This window comes from Miniopterus natalensis, chromosome 9 (genome assembly GCF_054644295.1).
Source record: "Miniopterus natalensis isolate mMinNat1 chromosome 9, mMinNat1.hap1, whole genome shotgun sequence".
NCBI classification, from domain to species: Eukaryota; Metazoa; Chordata; class Mammalia; order Chiroptera; family Miniopteridae; genus Miniopterus; species Miniopterus natalensis.
This window is the reverse complement of record NC_142089.1, coordinates 46,395,374-46,418,273: the sequence shown is the minus strand read 5'-3', so window position 1 is coordinate 46,418,273 and position 22,900 is coordinate 46,395,374. Positions and strand designations below refer to the sequence as shown.

Here is a 22,900-nt window from a genome sequence, read left to right as displayed (position 1 = left end):
TTGGTTAATTTTTTTTAATTTTTAAATTTTATCTTTTTTACATTTGCATTCACCTATTTGCTATCCACATTAAGCTTATTCATAGCAAAGTTTTAAATTCATATAACATATGACATTGCACAGATTATTATGTTTTTCTGACTGTGCGTATTTTTTTATTGAGGTAAGGACACTTAACATGAGACCTACCCTCTTAACAAAATTTTAAGCACTCAATACAGTATTGTTAAATATAGGCACAGTGTTGTTTTGCAGATCTCTAGAACTTGTTCATCTTGCATAACTGAAACTTATACCCACTGAACAGTAGCTCTCCATTTGCTCGTCCCCCAGTTGTTGGCATCTACCTCCAGGTATATCCAGGTTGTCACATGCAAAATAATTGAAATCAGGACCTCAGACAGATGTCTGCACTCCCACATTCCTTGAAGCATTATTTGTACTAGCTAAGATGTGGAAATAGCCTAAATGTCCATTGACAAACGAATGGGTAAAACAATGTGGCATATGCATACAAGGGAATATTAATCAGCCCTAAAAAAATGAGAGAATCCTACCATATAGAGGATGGGATTTTAGTAGAGCAGGTGAAGATCCTACTGGACACTTTGGAGAGTGGGTGCCTTGTTAATGGTTACACCAGGACAATAGCTGTAAACCCTGGGTGCTCCCTAGAAATTGGGACATATGGTTATTTCAAAGGAAGAGTCTAAAGGGTCCATGAGCAGAGAGCCCTGAGTGTGATCAAGGGAGAGTTCATGGTGTATTCAATGAATTAATAAGTCCAAGTTGGTTGAAATACATTGACAAGAATAGAGGGAGATGAAGCTGGAGTCTGGCACTTGCAGTAGGATTGAATTTGTAAGTTCTTAAACATAAAGCTAAGAAACTTTTTCAGTAGGTGGTGGAAAGGCACTACAGTGTTTAAACAATAAAGTGATATCATAAGTCAGCAGTATCTGTGATGTGCAGAATGCTTTGGATCAGGCAGAGACTCCGTGCTGGAGCCCAATTAAGAGACCATGGCAATAGTTTGAAGAGAAGAGAAGGGAATCTGGACTGAGTTCAGGCAGTTGGACTAGAAAGGAAGGGATGAATGAAAGACACATCGGAGAGAAGGAGCCAAGAGGACTTGTCCATTGAGTATGAAAGATAAGCTAAGAAAAAGGGAAAGTCTAAGGGGACTCGCAAGATTTTACGCTGAGGTGACTATCGGCATTCTCTCTCTGTGGGTTAGAGAGAGGAGGGGGAGAGAAATGTGCAAATGCCTACATAATTGGGGTTCTATTTTTATTGTAATTTGGAAAAATAAATATAAGGTAGTGATGGTACTTCTGTAGTTTAACTTTGAAAATACCTTTTATGCCAGGTCAGCTCAATCTGAATAAAGTTTTTAATAGCTTTCTGATAAATTTGAGTGTGAGCAGCTTTTTTTTGGGAGAGGGGCATGGACTTTAATGTAGAGGGAAGGAGAGGGAGAAGGTTGGGGACATATTTCTCTACAACTTTTCTTTCTGTCTTCTTCCTGGGACCCCGAGGGAGGCAACCCATTTTTAGCTTGGTACAATGGTTCTTAGTGCTTGCTATGAATGTAAAAATGAATCTACGCGAGGAAAAGGCACAGCACTGACAAGCCTCTAGCTAGAAAATGATTTTCAGCCAGGTGCTGGTATCACTCATGTTGCCTCAGTAGCTGTCTTGAGAGACTTAAAAATGTAACCAAATTAAATCCTTGGGTTTTAAAAATAACTCATTTCTTGCAGAATGTGTAGGATTGTTGCAGATACCCTGAACTCAAAACAAAGGAACAATGATAATGTGCTACAAATTCTCAAAACTTGAATTAAGCTTCTGCTGTGTTCCTGACTCACCAATGTGCCTAAGTTATTTTTTATATTTTGCTCAAATTCAGTTTTCTAATAGCAATTCTTTTTCTGGAGGGAATATGTCTATAGAAAGGAGAGAAAGAGATGAATTAATAGAGAAAACGGCAGGTAATTGTAGTTACCTGAAAGTGTACACACCCACACACACAGACACACACACCCACACACCCTGTTTTTTAAAGGGACATTTAAAAATAACAAAGGGGATCCAATCACTAGAGGAACATATTTAAAAATACAGGTGTTTTATCTAGAAAAACAACTCTATGTTTCTAGGAAAACTTTCCTGTTTTTTTTGAGAGTCCTGAATTTTTTTTTATTTGTAATTTCACTCTGTTCAACATTCTTAGCTTAAATAAAATGAAATAAACCAGTCTGGCCACGGGGTGTGAACGCACGATTCTCCCTGGTCCCAGAGCAGAGTCTCAAAGGCCTCAAGGTGTGAATTACTGAGCCGAGCTACCCCCCGGGGTGAGAGGCTGCTGCCGGGGTGGCTGCATGGGCGCCCAGTAGCCCCTGGTGCTGCGGTGCGTCCTTGGCACCCACAAGAAGTAGAAATGTAGTGTAAAACCCCACATGGAACCATTACTCCAGCTGATGCCCAGTCATCAGTGCCAGCAGCCGGGGAGTGTGTGTTTCACTTTTTAAACCTTTCCTGTTGGGCTCCTCTTCTTTCCTTGTGCTCTGTCTTCTGAAATTGGCAGCTTCTTATATTTATCTTCTTAGTATATATGTTTATTTCTTCCTGTGCTTAATTCATAACATTACACATATAGAACATTATAATACTATGTAACACTAGGTCATTATAAATATGCATTACTCTATATATTATATATAATGTGAATATACAGATATAAACGTATAGCTATATAGCCTGGCTGGTGCTTCTGATGTCACCTCTGTCTCCGTCTTCTTGGTAGTTATGACACACAAGGGCTTTGACAGCTTGAAGGCTTCTAATTAAAGCGCGCCAGTGTTCCAGTTTTCTCTCCTCTAGTCCCTCACCTGCAGGCATTTCTTATTAAGTGTCATGCCATTTAACAACTGCTCTGACAGAATGAGAACCTGATCCTGAGTAGGCTGTGTCAGAATGCACGTGAACAGGGATACTCTTCTCATCCCCGTGCAGATTTTTCCTTTCCTTTTTCATTGTATTGAATTTACTGGGGTGACATTGGTTAACCAAATTATACAGGTTTCAGGTGCACAGCTCCACACACATCGTGTGTACACTGTATTGTGAGTTCACCACCCCAAGTCAAGTCTCCATTCATCACCATTTATCACCCTATGCCCTCCTCCAACTCCCCCACCTCCCTCCCTTCCGCTGGCCATCACCACACTACTAACTGTATCCATGAATTTTTTCTCTTTTGCTCAGTTCCTCCACTCTCCCCTACCCTGCCCACCACCAACAGCCGTCAGCCTGCTCTCTATCTCTGAGTCTGTCTCTGTTTTGCTTGTTAGTTCATTTTGTTCATTGGATTCCACATACGAGTGAAATCATATGGTATTTGCCTTTTTCTGACTGGCCTATTTCCCTCTGCATGATGTTCTCCAGATCCCTCCATGCTGTCCCAAAGGGTAAGATTTCTTTCTTTTTTACAGCTGAGTAGTAGTCCATTGTGTAAATGTACCACAGCTTTTTTATCCACTCCTCTACTTGGGCTGCTTCCAAATCTTGGCTATTGTAAATAATGAGATTTTTGCTTTCAACGGTTGTTAACCAAAGAAAACTAGAGCTCTCTTTTCTTCTCTTTTTATTATTATTCCAAATGGATTTTAAAATTCCTGGGTTGACATTGGATTTAAACAAGTGATAGTTTGTGTCTGCATTGCCATGATTAACTTTCTCTGTGACAGGTGCGTTTCCTATTGCGAGGTAGGAGGGATGTGTGTGTGTGGCGTTTAAGATGTGGCTAATTTGAATCTTCACAAAAAACTGTAATCATATTAACTTAACTACTAAATAAAAAAGGTCTGGCATTAAGACCTAGATATTTGCCTGCCTCTGTAACTACTTTTCTCTCTTGGACCTTAGGTAAGTCAACTCACGTTACTACCACAAACAAACTAACGGTATTCTTAGAATATTCGCAGGGAAAGCTGTGAAGGTAAAACAGGGTTTAATCAATGTAAGGTATCACTGTGTCTGTTACTGTGCAATTATTATTACTACCACCACTAAAAATAGTGTGCAACTTCCACCTGCTTGTGCTAAATGATTAGAGCTTTTTTTTTTTTTTTTTTTTTGCCCTGAAGAGCAAGTTTTTGCTATGAAAATTCTCATGTGCAACTTTTAATCCTGTCAAATAGGTTGATTTTTTTTCTTTGCTAATAGATTCTTCATTAAGTTTCAAATAGAGAATGGTTGTATTGTTTCCCACTTTTAAGATATAGCTTTTACCTGCCAGACAGCTTAGAAGCTGAACAAGCTATAACATTGAGAATAGGAAACACTTTCATTGAAAACCTTGAGTGTCTCTGCTGGATCCTGGCTTGACTTGTGACCTTAGCAAGTCACTGCACCTCTTTGAGCCACATTTTCTTGAAACCTAATTTAATGATATCGAGCTGATAGGAGAGCTGGGAAATTTACAGTTCTGAGTTATCAGAATAGTTGCAACTCCACTTGCCATAGAAAGCTTATGTAGTTAGCCTTTATTTAATTAACAGTGCCCTTAAAGTGAGTATATAGAAAGAAAATAGAGAAAGGAAGGAAAAGAAAACAGTTGATTTTTTAACATATAGGGTGTCCCCCAAAATGTATATACACTTTAACAGCTGATAGCCATTAAATGAAAATGAATTTTAATAAACACTTCCTTTATAATTTCTGAAAGTATGTGTGTACATTCTTGGGGGAACACCCTGTATATACGCCATGTGTGGGGGGGGGGGCATGAAGAGAAAAGTCATAAAATCAAATAGTTTAAATTACAATTTCAAATAAAAAATTGTTACTCAATGTTGGTATACTCTCAACCCTAAAAAAAAATTTTACAAATAAAAACTAAGAAAGAATAAACACTAAGAATTCTGGGGAGCCTCTTAGTCATGGAATTAGGACCCCTTTATTGCTGCTTTGATTGCAGAAATACATGTGATCTGCCTTTCAGAATTATTCGATATAAAATGGCATATCATTATATTTTGTTCAGAAAACAAGAAGTCACCTTGGATCCCCCTTTTTTTTAAAGTTTCTTTTTTAAATTTTATCTTTACTGTTGAAAGTATTACAGCTGCCCTCTTTTTCCCCTCATGGACCCCTGCACCACCACACCCCCCTCCCAGGCCTTCACCGCTCTGTTTGGAACCCCTTTTAATTCTGACTTCTTTTTTGTCTTTAGGAGTTGTACGGATGTTCTGTGCTGCATGGTCTTCATAGTGTTCATTACTGGCTACATTTTTTTAGGACTTATAGGTGAGTAAATACAGGTATAGAAGATATTTAACGTTCGCTAATGGAATAACTAAGTCAATGTCACACTTTTTAACACTAATCATTTTTCCCCAAAGCCATCTTTTTATTGATGGTTGTCTTTTCTTGGGGGGAATGCGGCTCACCAGGACTCGCAGGGTAGCAGGCGCAATGAAAAATAAACACAAAGTATTGTATTCCAAGGAAAGCCCCAAATAGTTAAGTAAATACAGTATAAAGAAGGAAGAAAAAGCTTATGGTTTCTTCTTAATCATTCTTAGTTTTGAAATTCTATTAAGCTGCTAATTATGTTCATGTTACTGTTTACTGCTAAGAACTAGGACCTAGATCAGTTTAATTAATATATAAACTTTTTTAATAAGAAAGTTAAAGAGGAGCAATTATTAAGAATTTTACCAGAATGTGAGAGAATATGCATAGGTTATATACAAATACTACCCCATTTTATACACAGGACTTGAGCATGGGTGGGTTTTGGTCAGTTGGGGGTCCAGCAAGCAGTCCGCCATGGATCTAGAGTGAGGACTGTGTAGTACGGAAACAGGAATAAAAAGGGGAGTCTGAGATGTAAAACAAAGTGATAAAGATATTTAATGTAATTTCAGTCTTCTTTCAAAGAGAACTATTTTGTGATATGATGAAATAAATCTAAAGGTCATGTAGGGGAATAAAAAAGCAAAAAGCAAAAAGAATTTTATCAGATAATGCATTGACATGTAAGAAGTTCTGTTGTCTCTGAGTACCAGAAAGAGATCCTGTTGTTTATTGCTAGGTTAAAGAATTTTCTATGAAAGTGAAAATGAGGGGAAAAATGCAGAGATTCTTTATTTGGATTTTTAAAAAGCTACCAAAGGAACTGGTATGAATATTTTCTGTTAAAGGGTTTTGGAATTGCATGGGAATTTATCAGATTCTCTCCCCCACTGCCTCCGCCCCGTGAGACTCGAAGTCCTGTCCTTTAGATGTTGACCTAGAAAATTTTAATATATTATTATTAGGGTAGGAGCTATGGAAGATAATAGCTTCTAGCCCCAACAACTAATGCCTGCACCTAATATGGATAGAATGTATTAGCAGAAAGAAGACTGGACCTACCTAGGGAACAATGGAAAATACTCTTCCCTGTTTTTCAGCTTTATCTTCCAATAAGGGAAATTCTTAGAGAAAGGCAATTGAAAGTAATTTCCAGAAGATTATCTCAGTAATACCATGCAAAAACTACTTAGAATTGGAGAATTCAGAAAGTAAGGCAGGAAGATAAGGGGAGAGAAAGGACTGAAGGAGCACAAATCAGAAAACTAATGGACTCTAAGGCCTTTAGAAGATTCCTTTGGTATTTCTTTAAACTATTTTAACATCTAAATATCAATGTAGTTGTAGCGCAATACACCATCCATAAATTGAGTGTTATAATAAAATGAATTTTCATATTGTACAACTAAAGGAATTTTAGTTTCTCTAACTGTGGGACACTTCTTTCTTGTTTATGTAATTTTTTTGTTTGTCTTTACTTTTTGCCATAGAATTGAGTTTTATTGCATAAGAGAGAGAAGATTTGGAGTCAAGCAGATGTAGGGTTTTCTCAGATTATTTGGTAGACTTGGGCTAGTTTCTTAACCTCAGTTTTTTTATCTGTCAAATATAGAAACACTATCTACTTTGCAAGGCTATTGTGAGAAGTAAATGAAATAATATTCAGCTACATCAATAATGCTACACAATAGTATTAGGCAGTAGTTTGCTTGCTACTGTGTGGTTGTGAATTTTAATAAATTGCTTTTAAATGTTATTTACTCTATTGTTTCTATGGCAACCCATAATATTGGTTATTATAGTTTGAATGTATATGGGAACTTCATAAGGATCTCAGACTGTGCCCAGAATCTTACGAGGTGTTATGGCATAACTGAGTAAGTCTCTGTTCCATATCTCAGAGCCAGTTGTTATAATCCACAGAGAAATTCCTTCTGTCCTTATGTGGAGCTGGGAAAGCCACTGCCACTCCCTGTCCTGTCAGACAGAAGAGGGAAGGGCTGGGAATGCTTCCATCATTCCCCCTGGAGCAAGATAAGGAATTTACTTTTTTCTTTAAGATCTCCAGATTCAGTTTGAAAATGCCTTAACCCACAAGAGGAAATTAGAGGATATATGTTCCTCATGCAAAACTGTGTTCAATATTGGATTAATTTAGTGATTTCACCAAACTAATCCTGAGGCCACTGATGAAAATGAGTGGCTCACCAAATTTACTAAATATATATGCTTTCTTTACCTGAACTACAATAGCCTTACGAGCTTGTTTCTAAGATAAATTCAACTCTTTGGTTATGTCCAATGTTGGACTGAAAGAAGAATGAAGGAAAACGCTGGCGGGTGGGGGGGTTGGGGGCAGGAGTGCGGGGTAGAGGAGGTCAGTGGGGGAAAAAGGGAACATCTCTAAGACTCTTAACAATAAAGATAAATTTTAAAAAAAGAAGAAGGGAGGAAAACGATTGGCAGAGGTTACCAGGAGCATGACAAATTTTTTCACACAAAGGAACACACACCTTTACCTGAGGAAAGATGACGCCAAGTCAGCTTCACTGATGGTATAGGTAGTTGGCATCTTCGGCCGTTTTGTTAGATCAGGACTTTCTTAGGCTTATCTTCCATCCTGCTTTACCATAAGAGAGCTATGTTTCTCACGGATTCCCCTGAGGAAAGCTGTTTTTGCCCTTTATGTGGAACATGGCCAGCTAGCAGGTGACAAAGGCACTTGACATTTGACTGATGAAAAGCATAACCTGGGTTCGTGTGGGGGAGGTGGAGTGTGGGTAAAAGGCAATCAAACCTCCTCGAAAGATCAAACTAACATTTATGATAATAGCCCTCTTTTATCCTACTTCACTGATAATTGCTATTCAATTATTTGCTAACTAGGGAAAAGAATAGGAATATTTCTTATGCAAATTGTCCCTTGCTATCCTTGTGCTAACATTATATATACAATAACAGCACTATTTTAACACTCAATAATTTTTTTTTCTTTTCAAATGGATTTCCAGTTGAGTGAGTCATTTCCTTTTTGTGTTTAATTAGGAAGCACTTGGAGTTAGGGTCTCAAGTTTGTTTTCATGGTTTTCAATTTTCCTTAGAATAATCATCACTATTAGTTGAGACAATAGGAACTTAACAAAAAAGTAAATTAATGAAAACTAGGTTAGAACTATGTCATCATGCTTTGAGCAGCCCAAGCCAGATGGAGAAGCCATGCGTAAAGGTCTTGGTCAACGGGCTCTGCTGAACTCCCAGGAATAGATAATTACTATCAGCCCCATAGGGCTTTCAGATGATTGAAGCCCCAGTCAACATGTGACTGCATGAGAGGCCCCAAGGGGTCCAGCTGAGGCTTCCCCAATTCTCCCACTTTCAAACTCAATAGCAAAATAGAATGGCTGCATTAAGGCAGTAGATTGGGTTGGGGTGGGGAGTGCAGCAACAATAGATAGGCAGAACACAATTTCGTGCCTGGATTAACAAAGCCTAAAACATGGCATGGTTTTGAAACCAGGTTCAGAAGCCCAGTTGGTTGTGAGGAGACTGTCGTGAGAGTTTAAAGCAAAGTGGGGGAAAATGCTATTGGAAGCAGGAGGGAAGGGCACCTTGCTACACAGTGGTGAAATATTTGGCACACTGTTGCCAATGGTAATGTGGGAAACAGGAAATGTGCCCAATGAATTCAGTGGAAAGCTATATCTACACCTAGACCTGACTTAGGTGAGGTGATGAGATCCAGACCTTGAGCCTGAGTCTGATGCTTTAATTGGATGAGACTTCTGTGGGAGGACCTTGGGAGAGTATCAGTATATTTGATTGTGAAGGAAATGTAAAAAATTTGTTGTCACAGGTTGGACTATGGTAACGTTAACACATGCTACAAATTCTTTCCCATTCCTTCCATCGAAAGGTGAGGTGTGTGTCCCTTCCCTTGAATCTGGTGAGGCTTGGGATTGCTTCTCCAAAGGAGAAATGAACCAAGCCAAAGCAGACCAGGAAAGGGCCTTGACATGAAAGTTATTTATAGATCAGTATGAGGAATTAAAGAAAGGCCATCATGGGCGACTGCAAATAGAAGGGCTGAAAGTACCAAGTAAGGGAAGGAGTAAGTATACATAATTCAGTCTTAAATCCTTCATGAAATGAGGTAAAGAATAAACAAAATAGTTAAATTAGTAATCAAATGGCCAAACTTGACCCCATCATTTCTGGTATTAAAGTCAATGCTCATTGTCTTGGAGGTAATGATACAGTCACATGTCTACTTTTCCATTTACTGCTTAATTAAACCCAACATATTATTCTCTTCCCTGACCTAAATTGCCCCAAAATGCCAAGGAAGGAACAGTCTTATTTCCAGTTCTAGGTGGGGAGGGAGACCTTATAGTCTACCGGTGCACTGACATTCTAGTTGGTGCCATTTGGTATCATTTCTTTAGCTGATTGCTCATCAGGATCCTTCCACTACTGTAGTGGTTTCCTACACTAGGATCCAAGACTATGACTTTTTAAAGCTTTACACAAAGCTCGGCAAATGCTCCCCAAAGCGTGACTAATGTGAGTGTGTAGCCCCTAATGAATTCAGGGATCAGGCTAAAAGAGATTATCCTTAGGAGAGAAACCAACTCTGAAGAGCCTCATCTACACCTAGTCCTGACTTAGGAGAGGTGATGAGATCCAGACTTTGAGCCAGAGCCAGGCTTCTAGGTCCTGCTATTAAGCCAAGGTCCCAGCCCAGTCTCTGTCTTCATGGCAAGTTCCCTTTCGGGGTATTTATATTACATTTGGCCTAGTGACCTATCTCAGGGTCAGCCTGTTCTATCTTAAATTGAAATCTCAGAGAGAAAAGTGTGAGTTCTTACCCTTGCTTTCTCTTACAGCAAATTGGCTTTCCCCATCCCAAGGGACATGAGAATGGGAGAAACCACATTTTCATGAATGAGAGGTCTCTCAGGTGACCTTTTGAAGAGCAAAGATAAATTCCAAGGTGGCTTTTTTATTCTGTCTATCCAGAGAAGCAGTTAACAGTTTCTCTGACTAATAAGCAAATTAACATAATTTTAAAAATTATTTCATGCCTCACCAGTCATCCTGGTGGTATAGTTAGTGAGCTTGGTGTTCTGACCCTAATATTTACTGCAAGGGGAAGCCAGTGATGGAGAGTGACCATGACAGGGAGTCACACACTACACCTTGCTTTTAGTCTGCTTAGGAACTAACGTGAGTCACACACTACACCTTGCTTTTAGTCTGCTTAGGAACTAACGTGAGTCACACACTACACCTTGCTTTTAGTCTGCTTAGGAACTAACATGTTTTAGCAAAGTAAAATCATTTATTCCAATAAGAAAGTAAGACATTTAAAGAACTGTGGTTCCATTAGTCTTTGAATTGCTCTAGTAAACTTTATGAAAAACTTATTTTATTTATAAATAGCGAGAACAGTATTAAATGTCTTTTTGCCTCCTTTACAAACATATCATTGTTTACAAATTAAACTACATACCTACACTTCTTTTTGGTTTGAAGTCGTCACTTTAAAAAGCAAGCACTTCGTTTTGACTATTACTGGACCAGATTTCTCTCAGCGTCGAGTGAGATTTTTACTGTTTGCTGTATCTTGCTGAATGCATGCATTCCAGATGATTTCAAGTGGAATCCTGCTGCATAAGAGTGACTGATTCGTGCTCAAGGACACGACCCTAAGCTCACCACTGGGTGGAAGAGGCCACCTGTGAAATGATAAACAACATTTTTCTTATCCAGGCAACCGGATGCAGGGCTGCCTTCAAAAATGCTTCCACAGCAGCAGAGTCATCAACACAGGTTTTCAGATTCGGTATCACGTGTCCTATTATCTGCTTCATTGCATTTGTAAATTGCTTGTGTTAAAAAGCCATAAGCACAATTTGGCAGGCCTGTTCCTCACATATTAAAACAGTTAAAATGTACCTTTAAGGGATACAAAATAATGATTTGAAAGCCAACATTCCCGACGAGCAAATGTTTTGGGAATGCCTTAGCTGCCCAGAACAGATTTGCAGTTAATTTTTAAGTGTCAGTGCAAGCAGTTGGCCTAATCACATTTTCTCCTTGACAGAGGGCTTTTTAAGGGCTGCAACTTCTGACTCAAACGTAGAGCACAACAGGAACATGCTTTGCAAATGTTTGAAAATGAGAGATAATACTAGATAATAATGCTTGCTCCTGGTACTTCAGGAACATGCATTTCCTTGATATGAGTGAAAGGAAAATTTGCCTGAAATAAAGTTTTTACCCATCTCACACCCATCTTGGTTCATCTGCTATGAATTACCCAAATAGGAGTGTTTTACAAATTATTTCTTTTCTCGCTTTTCTTTCTCTTACACACACACACACACACACACCCCAGATTCACCTAAAGTGGTCTTTTAAAGTTTTTCCTAAACCTTAGAGAAGTATTGGATAAGATGATCAGTGCTGATTGGTACTGACTGCTGTGTAACTTTGTCATTTGACTCACCAATAACCCAGGCAGTTTAATTCTTGATCCTGTGCTCTTGACCACTATGCAGTCCTGCCTTTTATTTACTAAAGAAGATAAACAGGGATTCTTTAAGTAATGAAGGCCACTTGGGGGCGATGGGGACCAGAACCCCATGACACCCTGCTAATGCTTTTCTCTTCCTCCTTCCACTCCTCCCACCCCCAATTCCACACAGAGTTGGCTTAAAACAGCAAGTTCCAGAAAGTGACACTAAGGGAGTAAGTGAAAAGCTGGTATTCTTTTGCAAGCAAAAATCATGAGCAATCTGATAGCTCCAGCTTGTTTGTGTGTTTGTTTACATTCAGTGGTTTTTTGCAAAATCAGCCTCTATTATGCACCCACTAAAGAGAGGAGCACGTTCTTTATGATAATCCACACCTACTAATAGAGGTTTGGTTTTTCCTTCAGTTAGTGCTTGTATTTATAGAGTAAATAAAATTATGTAAGGTAGATCTTTGGGCTTTTTTTTTTTGGCCAGGAAGATCTCAAAGGATTTCATGGATCTTTCAAAACAGGTGTGTTTACTAGCAGATACTACTGATAAATTCATGTAGCATTTTTAGATGTAATAAATTTCATCCATTTTTAGGAATGATGAGAGCTCTTCCTTCATATAAAGCCAGGGAGCGTTTGCCATTTCTGGAGCTACAGTTAAGCAGATAAACACCAAGAGAGGTGATGCTGGATGTGTGTTTGAGTGACTTTGAGTTTTTGAAGGAAAACTTGAATAGGAAGGGAAGGACCTACCTGGACAAAGCCTTCTTCTGTGGATTGCACACCCGGCACTGACCACATCATCATGCTCAAACAATCTTCCTGTAGTTCACTGTAGAAAATAACCCAAGATACTGCCTCTCCATCTGTATCTGGAACTGTACTCCAGCCTGCGTGTGCATCACACTGGTTTTCTTTCCATCACCAGTAACCCCCCCCCCCCCCAAAGCCTCTGTCCATGTGTCCCTCTGGTGGAAGCCTCCCTGGCCTCCATTCATGTTCCTGCATCACTTCTTCAAGGACATCACCCCTGACCTCCCTCACTTGGTCATTTGTCTCTAAGCATCTCTCTCTCTGTACCATGTATTGCTCCTTTGTAGTGCTTGTTAGAACTGTAACTTCATGTTTGTGCAATTAATTCATTAAGATTAATTACCCCCAAAAGACTATAGGCTTTAGGAGCGCAAGGACCTTTATATATATGCAGCATCTAGCATGATGCTGACACATAGTAGGCACTCAAAAAATATTTATAGAATGAATGAAGAAAAGAATGAATACATTCTGTTCTCATTATTTCCAGCTACTTTTTAACGTTAAAAAAACACATCTAACTTCTAATGTCAATAAAAACCTTGAACAGGTTGTTATAGTGTTAGACTAATTAGAACAACTGGAAAAAGAAGTTTATCAAAGTAATCAGCATAGAGTCAGCCTTGCTAATAAAGAAAAAGATGTTGTAAAAAGCCTAATTTAGTTTCTTGGTTTATTTGATTGTCCATTTCCTTTTCATTCTATGTCCATTTTATATAAATCTGTTTTAAAAATACGTTTTGTTCCATCTTTTGTCTCCTACTCTGACGCCTTCTATTTCACAGACTCGAAAATTTAGAACGTGTATCTTTCTGCTCTCTTCTTGTTGGTCCATGTGGTAGTAAATTCTGACAAAAGAGAATCTGAAAACTTTATATCTCCAGTTACTTATTTGTTTGTTTTTAATAAAGTCCTATATGTCTTGCTGAATATAGCTAAAGTTCTACGCTTGAAAAGGCTATAGGCTGGGTAGAGCTTTATCTCCCCCCATCTCTCTCTACCCTGCTCTGTCCCCCGAGAAACTGGCATATAATTTACAAGGATGACACCAACAGGTTCTCTTGTCCTGTGGCTTCTAGTTTGGTTTGTTCAGTGAGAAGTACCAATGACAGATCGGAGGGTAGGAGAATGGGTTTGTGGAGTTTATTCCTCTGCCTCTCTTGCTGGTTCACTTCTCTACCTAAGGCTCCAAGTCCTGCCAGTCAGCCCTTTCCATCTGGCTCCTCTGTCTGGATACAGATAATTCCTTCTGCCCTTGCCCCTTCAGGCCTGAAAATGGCTCCCTATTGTGGCTAGCCTCTGCACCAACTCTTCTTTGTTTCCCAAAACTCTACCCATTCTTTTGTAAATATTTCTTTATTAAATGCTCTTTAATTATTCTTTGTGAGCACAACATGTGTTTCCTGCTATGACCCTGCTGTATTCTAGAAAACAGCAACCCAACCTTGCAAGGTATTGCTTTCTAGGTAGCACTTCAACTAGACCTTCCTACGGTATCTATGGTTCCATATGCCAGGCTACTTCGAGATGATTGGGATCAGATTGGCCATCCACTGCTGACAATGTGTCACAGAAGCAGTTTAGGAGCCAGGTCAGCTTTCAAGTAAAAGTGCATATTATCAAAACCCAGTCATAATCTTCATCCCTGTTGTCATGGTAACTTTTTCACAAAATCCTTGAACAAGTACTTTTCTATCTGATTAGTAAAATATACCTCTACAAAAGAGTTTCTAATAAGCCGCCATATGAGACATCAATATCTTCATATTCTGGGTTTATTTTGAGATCAGTCCTTCTAGTTATTTATCGAACTTCCTTGCCATTCATTGTCTAAAATTCTTCTTTTCCAGTTTACGATAATGTGGCAAAAAAGTTGGCCTCTGCTTATGAATAGATAAGAGATTCAGGTCATTTCTTCTTCTAGTCAAAGTAGGTAACTGGAAAAATGTCTCCGGATCAGTGCCAACAGATCTTCCCTCGCCACCTGTAAATCCGGCTTAATTTTTTCCTTCGCAGTCAACTGATCATAGGGACCTCTTTATGCACCATAGGTACGTGTTAAGTGGTGCCTCAGGAGTCAGCACACTATTATTGTGAGCAACCTTCTCATGAAAATTTCTCATGCCTTTGTGACCTTCACAAGCATTAAATGAATAGACCACTTCAACTTAATCACGGCGTGCTGCTGGGCACAGCCAACTTTTGGATTGATGGGTCAGGTAATAATCCAGTTCTTCATGGGCTTCTTATGTCATTGAGTGATTGGTCATTCAGGGTCCAGGACATACTTCTCAAAACAACAGTTATTTGCTGAAAGAACAGGAATTTTCTCCAAAATCCTAGGGACCTCCAACTGTGATTCTCTAATAGGCATTTACCACAGGCCCCATACAGCATTCTGCCCTCTGATAGAGATTTTAAGCACCATTGAGTCCATTCTGCCGTATAGACCCAGTGGCAGAACTGCTTATATAGTATTATCTGAAAAGCATTTTGTTTCTCTGGGCCCTACTTAGATCTGGCAGGCAGTAAGTGTTGTGCTTCTTTCTTACTAGCAGCAAATGCAAGGTGCAGCAACTTACTATTTACTTTGGAGGAGATATCACTGCTGGGCTCCTCAGGTCTTTATTGGAAGACCACTGTATTTTGATGAGATTTTTTTCATCCATGAGCATACATGTTTTTCTAAGGTATCAAGATAACATGCTATCCAATGTTCTCCATATCTTATCTGCATGATGCCATCAATGTAAAGAATCCCTGTGGAGTAAGGATATTATCAAACGCTACAGACTAAATTGTGGCAAAGAGCTAGGAGGTCACGTAATGTTGAGGAAAGATAGTGAAGATGCAATACTCTCCCTTCCAGGTGAAAGCAAGTGCCCCTGGTGTTTTCTATTTATTGGGAATAGCAAAGCTTTTGTTAGATGAACTGCTGCATCCAAGGTGGCAGAGGCTGCTTTTATTTGTTTTAATAAAGAGACTACAACTTAAACAGCAGCTAAAAATAAGGTCATGGCTTGGTTAAGCTTAAGAGAATTCATTATTACTCTTCGGAAACCATATTCCCTCTGCACTGACCAACCCGCATGAGAATATAGTTCCCTTAGGGAGAATGTGTTCATTATGAAATAGTTATTATACTAAATATGAATGTGCTCATCTCTATATCTTCAGAGTCTTTATGTGTCTATCACAGGGAAGGCCTAATGAATGAATGACTCAGTGAACAGGAGGAAGGTGATGAACAATTCAGTCTGAATGACTAGGAGCTTGACCATGTCCTAGACCAGTACTTTAAGATGATGCTTTCACGTTAACCTTCTTTTAAGAATTAAGATAAATAGATATCGGGTACTATAAAATTGGCTGGGCCCTAAAGAATATTTTAAATGTTATGATACTATTAATTACCTTATTGAGAGACCTTGACATTTGTGGGGAAATATTCTAGAACAGATCTCTCCAGGAGAAACATAATGTGCGTCCCATGTAAGTTGAATTTTCTGGTAGCTCTATTTAAGGGAATCTAAAAAAAAATAAAATTAATTTCAATAATATATTTTATTTCATCAACTATAAATATTATCATTTTAAATGTAATCAATATAAAATTATTGAGATATTTACATTCATTTTGTGTTCACACTCCCTTTAAAATCTGACGTGCATTTTGCAGTTGTGGAGGTCTCAGCTCAGATAAGCCACACACCATCGCTCAGTAGACATACGTGACTAGTGCCTACCTTATTTGGACAGAGCAGTTCTAGACTTTCCATGAACAGAGAAATTCCAAGAAAGGGAGTCAAACGTGAGAGGCCCCTTAGTGTAGTGTAAAAGGCCCCTTAGTTTGTTAGTGGGCACAGTAACTGTTGCTGCATATCTTTTTTGCCTTCATTTCCCCCTGCCATATTCCTCCAGCAGAGGCGAGTGAGATGTATGCTCGATAGAGCAGATAAAGAAAACGAAATACTCTCACTGAGGTCGCTTGGTTGAACCTGCCCTTGCAGTTTTCAGCTCAGAGGCTTGGTGTTCCAGCTCAAACACAGGCCATCTGCAGCGCGACTTCCGTGCCAGCGGCTGCGTGGGGAGGTGCCGCAGCAGCTAGTAAGCACGGCCACCTGCCACAACTCAAAGCCGCAGAGTCAACACGGAGCATTCCTCCCTTGGCACCTCTATCTTTGCCTCCCTCTCTTTTGTCCCCAGGCATCATATCCTTCCCATCACCCTCCCTCCCCAGCTAAGTACAAAGCCCTTCTTTTCAAATGGCAGAGGCTCCAAAAGCCCCCGTGTCCATGCCTTTCCTACTATATGTGCCCCACATTCTGCTGATCTTCATGTAGCTGATTCCCTTGTTGCCTCCCGCTGTTAACAAGCTCAGTCCCAGTCTATCCTTTAGCAGGCAGCACTATAGCCGCTAGAGTTTAGTGGTTAAACATGGGCCTTGGGGAGCAGCACACCTAACTTCAGGCGCTGTTTATGCCTCTTCAGAGCTGTGTGATCTTCACAAATAAATAAAACTATAAATGTACTTACCTACCTCTTAGGGTTATTGGGAGACTCTGTTATAGAGCTATTGTGAGGCTCAAATGAGACAATGGATGTAATACATTTAGCACAGTACCTGACACATAGTGAGCAATTAACCAGCTGAAACCCTTACTTTTATACTATTTCCTCAATCTATAGTTCTTCCCTAATCCTGGCCACCTGTCTAAATACTAGCCATTTTTTAGTATTTCTCAGCCCCCTTCTCCTCTAAGCCTTCTACAAACTTTATTCTTTCCTATTTTATGCGTTTCTTAAGAACTCCGACATAAATTATGCCAGGATTGACTTCTAGCACAGGATATATGCCCGTCAGGTGAAATTCTTTGGCTAACTGACTATGGAAGGGGAGGGGGAGATTACAGCGTGCCGCCCCCTCCCCCTCGGCCGTCTGGGTTGGCCTGGGCTCCGGCAGGCAGCTTCGCCCTGCCGCCGGCGAGCATGGCCTGCCTGGTCCTCGCAGTGTCCCCAGCGGGGGGGAGTTGGAGCTGCCCACGGCGTGCTGGCTTTGCCCCCTTCCCTGGCTCGCTCTCCTCACTCCCACGTAGGCTTCCTGAAATCACTTCCCAGATTAACCACCTGCGTCAGGGTCCTCGTCTCAGCGTCTGGTTTTGGTGAAACCAGATAGGACAGGAGCTAACATGACAGAGTTCACGCTGTACGGCGGGTGTTCTGCTCTCTCTGTCTCATTCTCAACATTCTGAGGAGGCTGGGTGTTCTCATTTTATAGCAACAAATTAGAAAGCCAAGACTCAAAACAATCAAGTGACTTGTTCAGGGTCCTAAATATATTAAGTAGCATACCTAGCAATCCGTATGCTTCTTTGGGTGCCCATTTCTGAATCAATAATTGTGTGGAAAAAGGAATAAAACATTGCAAGATAGACAAACATATTACAGAAAGTAAAGTCAGGTAAAATTAGATCTCTTTCTCTGCCTTAGCCAAAATGTGACCAAAAGATTTAAAACTGAATTTAATAAAATAGTGTCTGAAGGCATAAATGTTGAGCACTTAGATGTCATATAAATGCCTTATTTATAATCCACTTTCTTTATTCTGGGAAATAAAAATGAGAAGATATGGTAATGGAGAGCTGCCCAAATGAGTCAGATTTTATAAGAAGCTCTTAGACGATGAAACCGATTTGGCCTCTATGACATTTAAGAAAGAATTAGACAAAGGGGACTTTCCTGGGTACTTAGATACTAAAAGGAAAGGCTTAGATGGATGAGAAAAATTTCTTTACCGTATTAAAATTCCCATTCAGAATTGATTTTTAAAAATCTTCTCAAGTCACACTGTCTATTTATATAAGGGTTATTGAATTATAACATGAACTGTCAAATCCAATGAATATGGGTAAGGAGAGAGCTGGGCAAATGTTAAAGGAAGCAAAAGACAAAGAGATATGTTTTCCATACAGAGGCAAGTATTAAATGACCAACACATTTCCTAGATATTTAGAATCTATATTAGTCAAATCAGAGAAGTTAGAAACATTCAGTTAGAATTAAGAAGTATTATCCAATTTAGTTAATGCATGTTACTTTCTGTGGTTCTATAGTCTAGCTGTCAAGTCAAGTTTGTAATTCTTGGAAAATAAGAGTGATGAGTTTGTATGAGGTAGATAGAGCCCAGGGTCTTCCGAGAAAATAGAACCGAGTCTTCAGTTTTCATGAATTTTGAGAGCACTTGATATTTATAGTAAGCTTTGAGATTATCAGACAAAAATGTGCAATAAATCTTTATTATGTATTGCCTCTGACGCTGCTACTGTTTGCCTTTTTGAATGTCACATGAAATCATAAAAAAGTAGTCAATTTGAATTGGGCATTATAGTTTCATTCCTTTGAATTTATAAGTGTTTTCACTTATGCATAACCCAGAAGAATGACATCATATTATTTACCGTAAATTTATTAGCTCTGCTATGAAGTCATTTAGTTTTGAGCCCTAGAAAAAAAATGACTGCTAGCCAACTGAGCTTTTGTAGTGTGTCCTCTAATTCACATTTTAATAAGTGTCATTTTCTAAGTGCCATTACCTCATGTTTTGGCTTTAACCCAGAGGAATACTGAGAGAATAAGAGAAATGTGCTTTCTAACTGATTCATCCATATTTTATTTTACTTTTCATTAAGAAATTACTCTTTGAAGAAAATCAATAATCTTCTCTCACTAAGGGAGAGGTTAGTGTGTTGCAGTGGTGCAATTTAATTTCTCAAATCAAACTGCTTTCAGCCAGCTGTTGCTGATAGAATTTCTGTCCTTTCTTGTTCCTGCAGCCTGGGTACATGGCGACCCCAGAAGAGTGGCTTATCCTACAGACAGCAAGGGCCACTTTTGTGGCCAGAAGGGCACCCCCAATGAGTGAGTATGGCCACCTTTGCTTTTTCTGATTTTACTGGTTAAGCTAGAACATGGAAAGCACGTTTACATTAATCTTACTGGACTTCTTAACAAGACTGAAATTCATAAGGAAGGCCTTGCCTCCCCCTTTTCCTAGAAACAGTTTATAAGCAGTTGGAGAGTTTCATACTACATGATTAGGACAAGATGTCATTGTTATGCAGCATTGTATTCGATTGCATGAAGATGCTGCTTAATGAAAATATAATTATAATGGATGAATCAGACCAGTGATTTTACCAGAAGTTATATTTGAAAATGCCTCATGAAATGGCTTTTGGGAAGCTGAGTTCTGAGCAGCTGCTAAAAAGCTAGGCATTGCAGTTGTTAGACTTGTGTTTGCCATAAGTAAATCACTCTGATAAATCACTCCACCTTTCAAACTGAGGAGCACACCCAGAAAGTCTTCCATGTGTGGTAGACTTTTCAAGGCAACTTGGCTGCTGCAGACAATGACTCCTGAGTAGCAGAAACAAGCAAGGACGAAGGTTCCATCAATTTCCTTTCTAGTGTTAATCATAGCAGAAGTTTCCATTTCTGAAAATAAGTTTTTTATTTCTTTACCTTAAGAAAACCAAATAAAAAACATAAATCTCACATTTTATGAAAACGTTCCCTTCTTTCTTGCTAGTCCATTTCTTTTCTGTCAATATGTGGGGTTGCTACTAGAGCTGGTTCTTCATAACCAATTCCATTTCCATGAAAGCTGGTATTGAATGGGTAAAAGCCAAACAACAACAGCCCCCTCCCACTAACAGCAACAGCATATAAGGCTTCGAACACTTATTATTTGATATACACAGATTAAAAAACTAAATTCAGGAAGGGGTTAACAAAATTCACGGAGTAGAATTTTTACAGGCAATCAAGAGAAACCAAAATTTTGGAGTGGGAGGAGTGCTCAATTATGTCAGGTTGAGTTTATAGTGGACGAATTGACTCCTACAATAGGGCCTCATTGCCTATTAGAGACAACTGGACTAAACTCTGATTTGTGGTGGTAATTCCTATTTTAACCTCAGTAACTAAAAAACATCCTAGGCATGACAACAAAACCTTCACACTGTGAAGGACAGATAGAGCACCAGATGGTAAAAATCATACAGATCTCTAAGTCTATAGTTCTTTAAAACAGGCAATTTTTAAAGGGCCCCGTAACAATAAATTTTCCAGACCTAAGCCAGTGACCCACTTATTTCCAACAAATATGAGATGGCACGACTGTCAGTACATAAAGATCATACAAAGATAATCCTAGCATAACACAAACATATTCATTAAAGCATTATTTATAATAACATATTATAAGTTATACAGCTATCCAACAATATGTGGGTGATAGTAAATTAGGGCCTATTTATTTAATGAAATAAAATAGGGCCATTAAAAATTATTTATACATTTTTAAGAGTTGATTCTGTTGATTTTCCTTTATAGTTTCTGGATTTTGTATCACAGTTATATTTGCCTTTTTCTTCTCCTGAAAATAACATTCACTCATATTTTTTCTAGTGTTTTTATGGTTTCCTTTTGCATATTTATATTTCTAACCCATTTGGAATGTATTTGTGTATATATAATATAGTAGGAATAACACTTTCATTTTTTCCAGTGTAGGAACCAATTTTCTCAGAATAGTTTGTTAAATAATGTACTCTCCTCCTCCCTCTGATTTCTGATACCACAATTATCAAATAATAAATTTATATATTTGTTTCTGAGTCATCTATGCTATTATGATATATATTTTTAAATATCTTAATTGTCTTAATTCTTAAAGTAAAAGGATACTAATTTGAAATTTCAAGAAAGTTGCTTTAAATTATGCTTAAAGTTTTTCATAGTAAGTGAAAATACTTATAAAAACAGGTTTCAATAATCAAAAGAGTGTGGGACTAGGCAGAAAGAAATAAATCTATTTATAAATACAATTTTAAGGTGATGAAGATGGGATTTCAAGTCAGTAGCAAAAAGATGGATTATTAAATAAATGGCATTGAATTAACTGAATCGCTATTCATGAATATAAGATAAAATTGGATATTTATCTCATACCTTACAACACATGAATACTGAAACACTGAAGATTTTGTATATAAAATATATGATCAAAAAAGTAACAAAAGAAAATGTAGGGATATATTTCTAGAGGCGTGGGGTAAAGAAGGCTTTTCCATATGGCACTAATGGCTAGATCATCCAGACAGAAACATCCACTGTGTTCATGGTTGATTGCCTGTGATCCCTATGTTCTTTGGTATAATATGATACTAGGTGCATAGTCTCCAGATAGATACTTCTTGACTGACTTGATTTCAAATTAGATTTAGAATTATCTGTTTGTGTGATGGGAGTCATATTTCTAAAAAAAAAAGAAATAAACAAATTTGACACATAAAAATACAAGAGTAGATGATCATCAGAGACCCCAAGAGAAAACGGAGTGCTTTGTTCATGTGTAGCTTTTTCTGCCTTTTGACTTTAAGGGAAGTTATGCATGATGCTTGGGTAGGATCCTTTTCTTTGGGATTTCCACTAAAAAGTGAGAACTCGATTGATTTTGATGCCACCTTCTGGCTACTACAAAAACTTCAGCTTAAAAGGTTGCATTAAAACAACTTTGAACGTGATCTGAGACAGCCTGCTTGCCCAGTCTGAACTCTCCAGCTAGGGAAACAAGAAAGATTAACAGGGCAACGCTCTTCCATTTAAATGCCACATCAGTTGGCATCTAAGTGAAGCAACATTTCCAATCTTACTAAAGAAAGAAGAACCAGGTCTCCCTTGTGAATTTGTTCTACTGCTGTGTCAGTTTTCCAGTGAGGCCTGTGTCCTGTGGGGGGTGACCAGGCTGTGCTGGCTGTCAGATCACACTACAGCTTGAACTGGAGGGAAGCTGGCTGTCATACGTCAGCTTTCAGAATGCCAGAACATGATGGGTTGCAGGCTCGGGTGCCAAATCCCACAGAAGCCCTTGCTATCCCCAGAAGGTTAATTCAACAAAAGAGATGTCTGTTTTTGCCTGTTGTTTTTTTTTTCCTGGATGCTAGAATTCCAAGTGCAGGTGTATGGGAGAAGCACAGAGGTGCTGATTTGCACTGTAGATGTGTATGTAAACTTTCAATTAATCTTCTCAGTTTCAGCCACATTTCTTTTAACTTTGAATCCAGCATATCTCATGATTTCTAACAGGTATAATCATGCCCCACACTTTCCGTAGCCTTGGTGGGGCACCCATCA

General features: G+C 38.8%; 1 protein-coding gene across 1 annotated transcript in view; it reads left to right on the top strand.

Annotated features, from left to right (window-relative positions):
* SLC44A5 (solute carrier family 44 member 5) overlaps nucleotides 1–22,900 on the top strand; it is a 254,553-nt gene that overhangs the window by 179,755 nt on the left and 51,898 nt on the right. The window contains exons 3-4 of the mRNA XM_087820525.1: nucleotides 5,240–5,313; nucleotides 19,537–19,621. Coding sequence (XP_087676651.1) covers nucleotides 5,240–5,313; nucleotides 19,537–19,621 — 159 coding nt within the window. The remainder of the gene's footprint in view (nucleotides 1–5,239; nucleotides 5,314–19,536; nucleotides 19,622–22,900) is intronic.